The following is a 13,853-nucleotide window of genomic DNA, read 5'->3' on the forward strand; positions in this document are numbered from 1 at the left end:
GGACGCGGACGAGGGGCGCCGCCGGTTGTCCCCCGCGCCAGCCCGCCCGCCCCTGCCCGGAGTGAGTGGAGCCCCTTCCCTAGAGAAAATGAGATGACTGCTGCCGCGACAGTACTCGTATCGCTCCCCGCTTACTCCTGATAGCGTTCCTCTTGCCATCTCCGCGATTATTTTCCTTACTAAATTGTTTCGTTAGCAAACCCGCACTTTGTTTAAGCACTTTTTGCTGTCATTTTTGTTTGCGCATGTGTCTGCCGTCACTTTTGTTTGAGCACGTTTCTGCCGTCACTTTTGTTTCGGCGTTTGTTATGCTGTCACTTTTCTTTCAGCGTTTTTTATGCCGTCATTTTTCTTTGGGTGGTTTTTACGCTGCCGTCCTTCAGGCGCGCTGTCCCGGGGCTGTCCGTCCTGCGTGGCTCCTGGATTGCAGTTGTTGCAACCAGAAGGAAAGAGTTGAGAGAAGTCCTCGGTTCAAATGTGCGGCTGCTCCTAGGAGCTGAACGCGGATCAGCAGTACGTGGGCGCAGCCGGCATTTGGGAAGCGGTCGGAGCTGAGCAGAATTAGATTTTGTTTTGGATTTGGGTGTTCGCCGGGGGGGATCCGGACTTTGTTTGAGTTTGGGTGCGGGGGGCACCGGTTCTGCTTGGAAAATGTGGGGTTGGCAGCCCGTGTCGTAGGAAGCTAACGGACTTCGATCCCGTCTTGTGTGTGTTTTCTTGGGGAAGAATTACAATAGATCAATGGGCAATAGCAAAACATTTGGGTAGTGTGCCTGTCTAGTCGGTGGGTGGGGAAATTTGTCTTGCGCTGCTCTTACCACACCAACTGATGCATCTGAACTGTCGAGAGAGAGACATTTGTAAAATTGTATTACAGCACTTTCGAAAAGGGAGTGTGTTTCAAGCTTTAATTAAGCTTACTTTTAGGCATTTGTCGCACGGGTACTTGCAGCCCTTTTCATATTCCTTTGTTTGGCAAGAAAATTGTAGAGCCTGATGGTTCATTAAGGAAACTGGCTTGTTGTGTAGCAAATAGTTCTGTGGTGACAGGGGGTGATATGACTTACGATTTAACCCAAGTCTAGAAAAGCTTTTAAAAATAGTTCTCATTAGTTCCAAGCAACAACATGTATATTCAGTGACAGTGAGAAATGTCAGGCTTGTGTCTGGTTTTTAAATCCATCTGCTCTGCTGCCTCCCTTGGAGAAGCTGAACCAGGTTTGCCTTGTTGCTTATCAGGTTTTTTGTGCTGTTGTCATGCTATTGCTAACTTCAAATATTTTTCTTTTATAGCCAATGTTGAAGGAATGGATCCCAAAGAATCGCTGAACTCCTCAGAGAGAGAGGAAGCAGGGAAAATTGTGCGCTTCAATGACAAAGGAGGGATTGTGATGGATTTTCATCCAACCTTTAGGGGTGGAGCTACCGTCAAGGCTTCTGCGTCTACATCTCCCCTGCCTGCGTCTACATCTCCCCTGCCTGCGTCTTCTCAGTCAGACTCCAAACAGCAACCTGTTTTGGGTGACTTTTCAAAAGGATTAGTAAGTAATGTGCCTCAGCCAGATCTTTCCAAGGCAGTGTCGCTCTCAATGGGACTGTACATGGGTGAGACAGATTCAAAAGTGATGGGAAATGACATTGGATTTCCGCAGCAGGGCCAAATCGGCATCTCTTCTGGAGAAACAGACTTCAGGCTCCTGGAAGAAAGCATTGCAAGCTTGAACAAGTCCTCTGGTCTGGCAGAGGGCACTAAGGGGACAGTGTCTTCTGGGTTGTCACTCAAGCAGGACTTCCCAGTCATGACTAACTGCAATGTCCCTTTAGAGCCAGGAACATTAATGCAGGGCCAGATTGGCTCTAGTGGTGGCAACATGAAGTTGTTCTCTGAGGACCAAAGCACCCTGGATATTCTGCAGGATTTAGAATTGCCACCAATCTCGCCGGGTAAAGAGCCAAATGGAAGCCCGTGGAGACTTGACCCATTACTAGATGAAGGTGGCTTGCTTTCCCCTCTAGCTGCAGATGAGGCATTTCTCCACGAAGGAAATTCAGGTGAAGACTGCAAGCCACTCATCTTACCAGACACTAAGCCTAAAATTAATGAGCGTGGAGATCTCTTGTCCAGTCCCCCAGTGCAGATGCCTCAAGTGAAGACGGAGAAGGAAGACTTCATTGAACTCTGTACCCCAGGCATAAAGCAAGAGAAAACAGGCCCAGTTTATTGTCAAGCTAATTTTCCTGGGTCTAGTGTACTGGGTACTAAAGTGTCTGCCATTTCTGTCCATGGTGTCAGTACCTCTGGAGGACAGATATATCACTATGACCTGAATACTGCCTCTCGCTCACAGCAGCAGGATCAGAAACCAGTTTTTAATGTCATTCCATCTCTTACTGCCGGTACAGAAAATTGGAATAGGTGCCAGGGATCTGGGGATGACCCTCTATCTCCTATGGGAAATTTGAACTTTTCTGGCAGATCTTCTTTCTCTAATGGCTATTCAAGGTAATTAGATTTGCATTTTCTTATAATAAAACACTAGAAATATAGCTATTCAGCCTAGCAATGTACATGTCGATATTTTTTTTTGCATTGGCTGTGTATTTGTATGGTGTTGTCATCTCACTTCATTTAATGTACCACTTTTACATGGTATAGTAGAAAAGTGACCAACCAAGTGTTTAGCTAGGGGGTTTGGACAACCTTGAATCATGTTTTAAAGGTATGACTTAAAGGGAAAATATGACCACTTGACAGAAAGATCAACGCCTAAAATACTTCAGACTGATTTACGCATATGCAAAAGCCATTATACTCTGAGGAGTTTAGGGGTTAATTCTTTTCCCCCCAATATTACTACAGATGTTCTGTATAAAAATAACTTGGTGGTTGTGTACATTTTTGAGTTAGATTTTTAAGCTGAATTACAGCATCAAGTTTACCATGGAGCTTTATTGACTGTACATGGATAACAAGACTTCAAGCGTGAAATCCCTAACTGCTTGTCTAACAACAACATTTACAAGAGATAAGAGCATTTGCAGAAAGATTTAACTGTACCTAAAAGTCCGTACTTACTGGCAAAATTTAACTCTTGAAATGAATCTGAGTGCCTGTTTTATAATAGATTTATTTTCTTAAAATGGACACCAGCTACCCAATATGTTTGGGATAGCACTTTAAAAAATAATTAAATAAAGTGAATATTGAGGAAATATAACTAACTCCTTTTACTCCCGGAGGAGAAAAATATTGTAGCACCAACTTTCTCAGTGAGCAGCCATCTATTTTTTCTTATTTGTCAGGCAGATCATAGATCCTTGACCTGAGCTTAGTAGTGATACCTTTTGTAAACGGTTTAACTTTAGGTCTCTAGTTGATTTCTGATCCCTCCCCCCCCCTCCATCTTTCAGTCAGTGTTATGGTTAGATGAGCATTTCTTTTAATATTGACTGTTTCACTTAATCAGGGGCTCTCACTGAGCTTCTTTGTAGTCTGTTTCAGGAGATACAACTTTATGCACAAAACACAACCAAACTTGGTTTTTCTTGGGATCTTTGCTTTTAATTTTTTTTTTAGTATCTTACAAGATACAAGTTAGTGGCTGGAGACTGGATTGATGGACAGAAAGTGTGTTACAGGCTACACCTTTTCTGTTTGAAGTGGGAGATGTACTCTAATTTGTTTATAATGTTGAGTTTTTGCATTGTTTCAGTAAGTGAAGTTTTGCTAGTTTGTTTCTATATTTCCTTAGCAATGTTGGATTTGTAGTGTAAAAAAACCTGAAAGTTTTGGAGTAAACTACTAAAATTGTATCAAAATGGGCTTATTGCCTTATGAATATTTAGTGTACTCTATAGTATTCCTTATGTTGAATTGGAAATCTATTTTGTTGTGACTGTTGAGAGAGCTTGTCAGTACTGTAATAGTAATGCCTTCAGTGGCAACTGGTGGAAAATCTTTTTCATACAAGGTTATAGAGTTTTCAAATTTAGGATACTAATGTCAGTGTGCGCACAGATTATTTTGTATGGAGCCTGACGGTGAATATGTGTAAATAGTTATTAATATAGAATTAGTTTAAGACCAACTGCTAGTTTTTTCTGAACCTGTAGTGGATTTTATCTTCTTTTTTTCATTTTGAAAGGGTGATTGTACTTGGTTTTGACTCTGATATGAATTGTTTATATTAAAATGTTTATAAGCTGTACATGAACTAGATGAATTTCAGGCATGCTCCTATATTTTTGCATGTTAAATTTGTCACAACATGAGTCGCTTTCATAACATGTATAGAATGTTTTTAATCCAAAAGGGACAACATTTGACAGATTTTGTTGTTGCTTTTGTGAAATCAAGCTGAGCAACTGGTTTAAAATATTTCATTTGGAAACAACTTTATGGTACTAATTACACACTTAGTAAAGAGTTTAAGACAGCAGCCTGCAGGATTAGGCCTATACCAGACGGGTATGTCGGTCAAGGCCAATATTTGGCTACAATACCCACAGAGTAGAGCTAGCTGGTAATACTGTTCAGATGATGACAAGTTTTCTTTAAAGTGCTGACATCCTGGTCTTCCACAGGACTCCTATGTGTTGTTAACTATTTTCCGTGCATTGTTTCAGAGGATGGATTTTTTTCCTACGTGATTTTGTTTGAAATACAGAAAGGAAAATATTTTTTTAATACCCATAGCTGAATGTCAGTCAATAACATTCAGTTTCCAAATGGTCTATTTTGTAAGTGGCAGAGATAAAGAAAGTAGTTCTTGCTTTCCAACTTTGACTTTAAGTTGACCACAAAAATTGATAGTTCACAGCCAGAAATACTGTTCTGTGTCTAATTTTCTTCTCTTGAAATTGAGGCATTATAAGAAACTCAATTTTTTTAAATACTTTTAGAAATCCTGTCCTTTGTTAACTGGTCTGTCATAGGTTTGCAGTCCCTGTCTAACTGGTTTAAACTGGTAAACAAACATAATTTGTCATGGCTGGTCATCTGTCTTAGAAATAAAGGACTAGTTGGCAAGAAGCCCATATCTCTCTATTCCTAGAGAAACTGGTTTGCTTAGGTCAAGGTTGGGATCTTGACTCTACTTAATCTGTCGAGGGGAGGAGAGGAAGAATTGCTACATCTGCATCTTTGACAAAACGCTTTGCCAGTGTCTGGCTCCTAGTTTGAGCATAGATAAAATGTTAATTATATTTAAGCATATGGGAAGGAAAGCTAAGCTTTTGTTCTGCTGTTCAAATAATATTTAATCCTGGTTAAGGAAAATGCCTAACATTGACTTGGTCCTGAGGTATTGCAGTTGTGAGCTAGTCATGCAGTTTTAAAAGTTTTTGTTTTTAACCTCTTTAAATGAGATATGGGATAATTGAGGCTTAGAAAGAAATGATTTGTCTGTGAAGAGTAGAAGCTTTAATGGCACACTTTGTAAATTCTACAGATTCTAGCTTTAATTTCTCACACTCTCTCTCTCTCTCTCTCTCCCTCTCTCTCTCTCTCTCTCAGCTGGAAATAACCTTCCAGTTCTGAAGTGGGCATAACTAATGTGGCGCTGTCTCCCCAAGTCTGCAAACAGACCACTTCAGTACTTGTGCTGCCGCCCAAAGCTTTAAGGTGCAGCCTGACATTTTACTACTGATGGGCAAAAACATTGTTGGTAGCACTGAAACTTACAAAAATCACGTCAGTTTCATCCTGCTGCTATTTATGAAAGCTCTTAGCAGGAGAAATCCACTTGAACTATTCACTGAGCAGGATGTGCCAGAAATGAAAGACAGGGAGGTAGAGGGAAAAACTGAGAAGATCACTATTATTGATCTCTGTAAGCAAGGGTGTGGCAAAATCAGAGAGAAGAATATGGCTAGTTGAAAGTATTTGGTCAATGTTTTTCAGTTTCACTGAGTAGTTTGACATTTTGTGATTTGTCTATCTCAGGGGTTTTCAACCCGGGGTATGCATACCCCCAGCCCTAGGAGGTATGAATGGGCAGGTGGGGACGGAGCGCTGCCCTGCACTGCTGTGCAGGCACTGCCCACCCAGCCAGACGCAGGGGGCACGGGAAGTTCACACACAGCAGCTGCCATGGCTGTGTCCGGCTGCATGCCACCTCTCCTGTTCCCCCCCCGCCCCACTCAGCAGCCGGGGGTACACCGCTCTGTGTCTGGCTGACAGGGGTACAATGATCCAAAAAGTTTGAAAACCCCCAGTCTAGCTCTATAGCAAGTCAAATAGTATATGTCGCTGTATTCTACAAATATCAGTGAAATTTTTTTAAATGGCTTGTTTGTAGGGGTTTTTTGGGGGGGGGGGGTTAAGTGAGAATAGTCTAATGCTAGACTTACTTGTGAGAGAAGTAGAGACAGCACAGGTATTTTTCATCTTGGTGTGGAGCTACCAATTGTGTGCATTGTTAGGCTTTCTGATGATATTGATGCACTGGTAGTGCTTCTAGCATTATAATCTGGAGTTGCCAGTAAATCCAAAGCTAGAAGAGGGTAGGGGGGAGAGTGGGAGATAATGCCAATAGCAACAGAGAGACCACAGAGACAGAAAAAATGTAAATATATTGCTTGTTAGAGAGTGCTCCTCTGGTCTATTGCCATCAAAAATGTTGCTTCCAGAATAAAAGTGACTTGGGTATTAATAAGATAAAAGGAACAAGTGTGAGAGGTGGGCCATTTTGTTAGGGGAGAAAAGAAACTGGAGTCCTAACTTTGTTTTTTTGATTTGTGGCCAGTTTTCTTAAATGAATTTTCTCTGCTTTCCCCATATAGTCCTATCAACTGTTCCTCCTCCTCCTCCTTGGTTCTCAGGTTCTGGCAGTCGCTGCCCTGGTTCCATAACTCTGATTGTTTCCAGAATTCAGTCTCCCAGGGTGACAGGGATTTTTAGAGTAATTAGTACTAAAGAGAGAACTGAGTACTTGGCAAATTACTGGTTTTCTGCATTTTATTTTTGTAGCCTCTTACACTGTTGGATATAAAGCAGTCTGCTTGATAATGGAAACTCTGACCCACCATACAATCTAAGTAATATCTTACAGGTTTCTTGTAGACTACATGAGTGGATACACTGTTCCATTATTAGTATTGTGGGAGCTGTTAACCAGATGTGAATGCAGGCTGTTGGACAGAAACTTCAGCTTCTACTTGGGGGTCAGCGTTTGCAATTACATGGGGAACTGCAGTGAGTGTGTCTTCGTTTCCTGTCCTGTAGTTTGTTCAAAACCACAGTCTTCCATTCAGTCTCTGTCATCTTTCTCTCTCAGGGTAGCACCTGTTAGTCTTCAATTTTTAGTAACCCTTCCACTAGGAGTTGGTAGGGAATTCCAGGGAACCCATATAAAGCAAGTTGTGTCAGCTTCTCTATAGTCTGTAATTTGTTTCCTGCATCATATCTTGTAAGTGTCTTCCTTTCATCACTTCCCAAATCCTTCATCAGGTGCACATGCAACTCTTCCAAAACCAGGCCACTGCAAGAGCCCCTTTTAGTGGTTCTTCCACTTCTCTGAGCCTAGCCCTTACACCCCCTTCTCTTTAGATGGACTCCAGTGGCAACATTTTCTCCAGCTGCCTGAACACCAAGTACTGGGCACTAGTCAACACAACTCAGAAAAGATGGTGCCCAACCTATCTGGACCTGCGGGCCACATAAGTGGCATTGGATCGGTCTGCGGTGTGATCAAGTGTGCCGACCCATCCCCACGCACCTGGATTTGGCTGCACATTGAGATAAATTTGTTGAAAGAACAGATTATGGGAGCATATGTTTAGGATACCTGTTATGCAAATTTGGAATACAGTAGGATTTTTGCCCAAAGGGAATTAGATGTGGAGTGTTTTATGGCACATAATCTAAAAACCATTGTGCACGTAAGGGCTTTTCCGTTAGTGATCAGATGCATAGTTTTAATCCATTTTTGTCTTCCAGTGTCCAGTTATAGCAGGATGGGAACTAAACAGGTTTTTATGAAGTGCTGCATAGGCCTGATTAGAGTTGTATATTCTGTTAATGTTGCTTGCATTACAGTGATCTATGTTTAATTCTATCTTTTAATTATGGAGAACAAGTTGATTTTGTTCCATGCTGTGAGTTTACGCTTTATCCATTTTTAAATAGTAATTGAACTTGATTTAGTGCTCAGTTATCTTTTTCCATTGGGGATTGTCATAAAGGTACATTGTAAACAAATCCTATTTACTTGTAATGTTTTTCATAAGAGTAAAATGTGTGACGCAGCAGTTAAAATGTTGCATATAACATTACTCTCAAATATTACTGGGTTTACAGTGTTTGACTTAATTGTATGATGAAGGCAGACAAGTTTCCACTTAGACTTTTCCTGTCATTCTAATGTGTATTCTTTAGATGACACGTGGGTTTCTAAAAACATGAGCATGACTCATTTTCCTTTACTTAAGAGTAACTTAAACCAAGTTGTTAATTATTTAGAGGTATTTGCAAAGGATTGTAACTCATACAAAATAAGGATTTTAGATGTGATCTCTTTCAGCATCCACACTTTCTTTATGGGTTTCTGGATGTCTGTCTTCATGTAGGTTTTAAATACCCATTAGGTGGAATCGTGTCCCTTACTTTCAAAGTAAATAAAATGGTAATCAGTATATCGCTACACCCAGCTTCACTTACACTAGGAAAATGAATGGAATTGCACTTTTTAAATTCTTTTGGGTTCATCTTTGGTTTTGTTTTACAAATGTTGTAAAATGCAAATAAAAACAGGTGTTTGAAATCAGTTTTGCTAGAGATTAATATTTTGCAGCCTGAAAACAATGCTCCTCAACTTGGGTGGAATTTAAAGTATTACATTGAGAGAATATTTTGGCTAGGGACAGAAATTGCACATAAACCTGTATAAGTAATTGGAAACTGGTTCAGATCTGTAACATAACAGAAGTTCAGCGCACATAAAGCACTTTCACAATGGCTGAAACCAGTTTAAGATAAACCTGGATAGATGTAGTATCAGACCTAACTGATTTATTTTAAATTGGTTTATTGAACTTCTGTGTCAGATCCCCTCCTGATTCAAGTTAACTCACAGTCCCCCAGCACCCCAGGAAGCTTTACACCTCCCCCACAAACCCTGCCTCAGAGTAGGCAGGCTAGCTATGGCCCAGGCTGTATGATCCAGCATAGCAGGGAGGTATGCTCTAGTGCCACTTGGCTTCTGGCCTGAGCCACAACAGGCATGTGACTGCCTGTCTGGAATCAAAAGTGAATGCCTGTTATCTTGCTTATTGGTTCAATCTATGCAGTTTAAACTAACCTGCAAAGATTGAATCAATTCAGCCTCAGGCTTTTTGATTGTATTTATCCTTTATGTGTTGTCTAGTGTTGTTGCAAAAAATATGATTTTGAATTTATTCAGTCAATAGTATTGTTGCATTTTTTGCCTGAGTAACTTGGGGCCAAATTCTGTCACTTTTTTCACAGTGACTAGTCCCATATTCTGAGAGTAGTCTCATAAAAAAAATGGCAAATGCCAAAGATACGTAGGGGTGGCAGAATCTGGCTCTTTGATCAATTCAGGAACAAACTCACCTATGTATTAGTAGGAAAGTATGTAGATTTTTATTCTCAAACCAATTTAACTAATTTTGGAAGCCATAGGTGAGATTCTGGCCCCAGAAATATCCCTATTTGATGGTCTTGAGGGCAGAGGGGCTGCAAAAATGGCACAATTTATTTCCAGGGTATTCACTTGGGGTAAGGCAATCCCATGTGGGATAAAGCTGCAGTTGCCATTTCTGGGTATCTCTGAAGTAGGTTATATGTGATAGTATGGCTGGGTTGGCTTTGTGTCTAGAGTTAATTGTAATCTGGCAATCCCCAGCTGCCCTAATGATCACATCTGGGTGTACATTAGAACAACTTTAAGATTGCTATATCTTATATGGTGGGGTACAAATTATAAAGCCAACATCCTCAAAAATTGGAAGGGAAATCAGCTACACTGGAAAATATCATCTTATAAGATATCTGTGATTTTTTCCATGACAGGAAGAGTGACTGTGCCTTTGATGCATTTTTATAATTTCTTTAGCTCCAACAGCATTGTTTTCACTAAGTAACAGAGAGAGTCCCTGACTCTCAGAACTTACTAAAATAACTTTTACGTTTTTAAGGAAAAGTGATGTCATGACCATACATTAGGTCAGGGGCGGGCAAAATGCGGCCCGGGGGCCAGATGCGGCCTGCCAGGCCATTCTATCCAGCCTTCAGGGCCCCTGAAAAATTGTAGAAAATGAATATTTATTTGCCCTGGGCTGCCTGTCATGTGGCCCTCAATGGCTTGCCAAAACTCAGTAAACGGCCCTCTGCCCAAAGTAATTGCCTGCCCCTGCATTAGGTGCTTGTCCCCCAGCATGGTAAAAAAAAATTAAAAATATGGAGAAGCAATCTCTGATTTCTAATTTTGGTTTCTGTTTTAGGTTAAAGTTGGTATGGGATATCTCTATCAAGTTAAGGGAGCGTGTGCATATGTTCAAAAAAATCATAGCAGGTGCAGTGAATAACTTTTAAAGAATCCAGAATTAAAGTTAATGGGTATTATATGCACATATTTAAAGGAACACAAGCCAATAAGCGTCTTTTACAGACTGAAAAATAAAGCTACAGTTTTATGAGAATAAGTAGCCGTTTGCTGCTGAGCATGGAGCATTAGTGTTTTTTTCATTGTAAGCTAGAAACATTCTGACACTGTTATCTCTGCCTAGATTCTTTTTCAGAGCATTGGCACAAAGTGACTATTCACGATCAAAATTAAAATAAAATTATGTATTTCTTGCACTGTTGTTAATCTTTTTTCTTTCAATGTCATATTACTTGAATTACGTTTATTATGTCAGGAAAAATACTGTAGGGTAGGGGTTGTCAACTGGGGGAAAGAGGCTAGGGGATATGCATGGATGGGCAGGGATGCAGCACCGTCACCCGCCATGCTGTGTTGCGGGGTGGGGGGCAGCTTCCCTCCGAGGGCTGCACAGGTGCTGGCCGGCCGTGGCTGGGGGGAGCTTGCACATGACAGCAGCTGCTGCCGCGGTCCACCACCCCATGGCACTGTGTGCAAACCCGCTCCGCCGCCACCCCCCCGCTGTGCGTCCAGCTGCTGCCACTCCCCCTGTCCCCTTCCCCCACTCCTCCAGAAGTGTACCCAGAAGGTTGAATTGAAAACCCCTGCTATAAAGAATGATAAATATTGGTTCAATATCATTTTGCAATGAACACATTTTAGTCCTAATGTCTTTTGCATATGTAAAGTTTGAGGCAGCACTGAAGATAACTAAAACCACTGGGGACTTTCAAAATTAGTTTATTATATTTCTATTACTTTTTCCATTAAAAGTAGAAATCAATTACATTGGAAAGGAAAGATGTCTGTTCCATTTCAGAATGAGCCTGTTGGTTTAAATATAACTCTTAAGCCTGACCCAACTCTTGAATTCCAGGCATGTTATAAAGATTATTCTTTATTGCTACTTGAAACATTGTTTAAAGAAACAGCTTTTTAAAAATAAAGAGTTTTAGTTCTTTCATGTGCTGGCTACAGTTTTAAAATTATCAGCTAGATAGGATGCCTGTTTATTGATCAAACTCTTATAACTCTTAAAATAATGTTTTTTAATGCACTAGTGTTCTGTTTGTACATTGAGCAGGAAAAATATGAAAAAGAGAAAATTTATCTTCAAATATTTTGGCTATTTTGTCTTCACTATTTTTGTGTGTCTTAAATATGTGTTTTTGTAACCTTAAAATACTTTAAAAGGTTTACTTTCATTCTGTTTCATGATCTGTAGTATCACTTAAGATTAGAAAAGTTCATTTGATGATCAAGATTCAAAAGCTGATATGGAAATTGCTGCTTGTCCACAATTTGACTAATCACATTTTGGTTGGAAAGAGAACTCTGCTGATTATCTTTTGAAACTAATACTATATTGGCTTGTGCTATAGGTCATAGGCTTTGAAACTTGGAACATCAAAAATTGACCCTGACAAGTTTTTCATTTATATAACATATTTGCCTACTATACCGTTAAATGTATGCATTGCTTTTATTATCCTTTTGGAGGCCAGGTATTCCCCTTAATAATTTTCTCCCCATTCTGATACAGTATTTAACACCCATAAACACTGTCCATGAAAGAGAGATAATTACCATAATCTAATTTTCAAGGTGCCTTATGTTGCTACTGTATCATTTACTAATTAACATGCCACATTTAGTCTGAGGTATAAAGAGGGAGAGATGTGTTTTTGCATCAATGATTTTGTATATTTAGCCAGTGACACCTTTCATTATTTAATTTAATTTGAAGAACTGGCTAATTCCCAAGATTTGGCCTAGAAAAGTGGAAAATGTTTACTGATTTGAATTTTTCCCCCTCCTCAAATATGTCAGTCAGTTGACAAAATATTAACTGTGGACTCCTTTCAATTCTGTCTCCCTTAATGATATATACTATTATTTACCTCTCTCCTGAAAAATCTGTTTATTACATTCACTTGTAAACCAACTGGATTTACTCTTATTAGGAAGCTAAAATAAACTTTTAAAATAACCTGTAATAAATGGCCATATTTAGGATGCTTCTTGTCAGAAAACATGGAAATCAGGTGTTATCTCATACAGTGGCTTTATTGGCAACGGTCAAAGGAGGCACATCTATGTTTGCACTCTTGAGTTTATCATAGCTAGGTCTTCAGGGGAATCTGTTACAAAGAACTGATGACTTGACTACAAGATTTATCAAGAGTGAACAATGTAGCATTAGGTTCATTTCCTCTTGGACAAATTCCTGGATATCTTGCTGTGTAATGCCTCCTCTCCACCAAGAGCCCTCAACTGAGTCTTGTAAAGTATAATTCTATTTACACTCCATGTTAGCATAATTGAGACTGCCCGGAGATGCTCCAATGCCACCAGTATGTTACAACCATAATTTTCTCTTCCATAGGCTCATCCAGTTCCATCATTCATATAACAGGGTGTCTGAGATGATAAATAGCATGTGGAAAGAAGTAGCTGTTTAACCCATGTTCTAGGTAGAAGGAAAGTGGCACTTACAGAGTATCATAAATTGGAAGTATGGCTAAGTAGTTCTAAAGAAGAAGAATTTACAAGACATATACTGAAGATAATTGTTAGTCTGGAAAAAATTTAAAATGCACAGGGCAATTTTTATTGTAGGGAATTGTCATGCTGCTTAATACATGCTTCTGATGACCTTAAAATAGGGAAGAACAGCAAACTAGAATAAAATTGGCCATGATCATTTGAAAAACTGTTGACTGTGGTTTAGATGAAAGTGATGCTGGTAAGATGCTGGTACTTTTCTGCCCTTTACCTTGCTGTAAAATTGTGCTGAAACGTCTTGATTTAGTTACAGGTGTCATAAATGACGAGGATTACTGTTCTTATAGTCGAGTTTTCCAGTTTTCATAAAGCTTAATGCAGTGTTGTTACACCCCAAAGGCTATCAGAATTTCAGTTTTTCATTTAACTTTTGTAGGGGTTTTTTTAAACTTGGAGAAAGCAAATGGAAGTAATAATCCAGAAGCTTAACTTCAAATTGAACCAATCTTTACATTAATTGTGTGTTCAAGAAAAACTGTTCTTTCTTCTGATATTTAATAAGCTTTGCGCATGTTATGAGAATCAATCAACTCTGAATTCTATTCTAGCAAAAATATGAATATCTGCAAACAACATTTTAGTTATGGCTCAGTTTTAAACAAATTGTTCTGCCCATCTTAAACCAACCAAACAGTATTACCTAATTGCCTTGTACCTTCAGTGAAGCAGTGGACATTGGCAATT

The 13,853-nt window shown here is 39.7% G+C and overlaps 1 protein-coding gene across 2 annotated transcripts in view; it reads left to right on the top strand.

The window, feature by feature from the left end:
- Nucleotides 1-359: 359 nt before the first annotated feature.
- The window catches only part of NR3C1 (nuclear receptor subfamily 3 group C member 1), a 136,718-nt gene continuing 123,224 nt past the window's right edge, over nucleotides 360-13,853 (top strand). Inside the window, exons 1-2 of one of the 2 annotated variants that reach the window (XM_025204031.1) lie at nucleotides 360-513; nucleotides 1,294-2,503. In XM_025204031.1, coding sequence (XP_025059816.1) covers nucleotides 1,308-2,503 — 1,196 coding nt within the window. In that variant the 5' untranslated portion in view covers nucleotides 360-513; nucleotides 1,294-1,307. Of the gene's footprint in view, nucleotides 514-778; nucleotides 1,219-1,293; nucleotides 2,504-13,853 lie in introns of those variants that run through there. The other variant, XM_025204029.1, reaches the window with a different exon arrangement.

This window comes from Alligator sinensis, unplaced genomic scaffold, assembly GCF_000455745.1.
Source record: "Alligator sinensis unplaced genomic scaffold, ASM45574v1 scaffold135_2, whole genome shotgun sequence".
Classification (NCBI taxonomy): domain Eukaryota; kingdom Metazoa; phylum Chordata; order Crocodylia; family Alligatoridae; genus Alligator; species Alligator sinensis.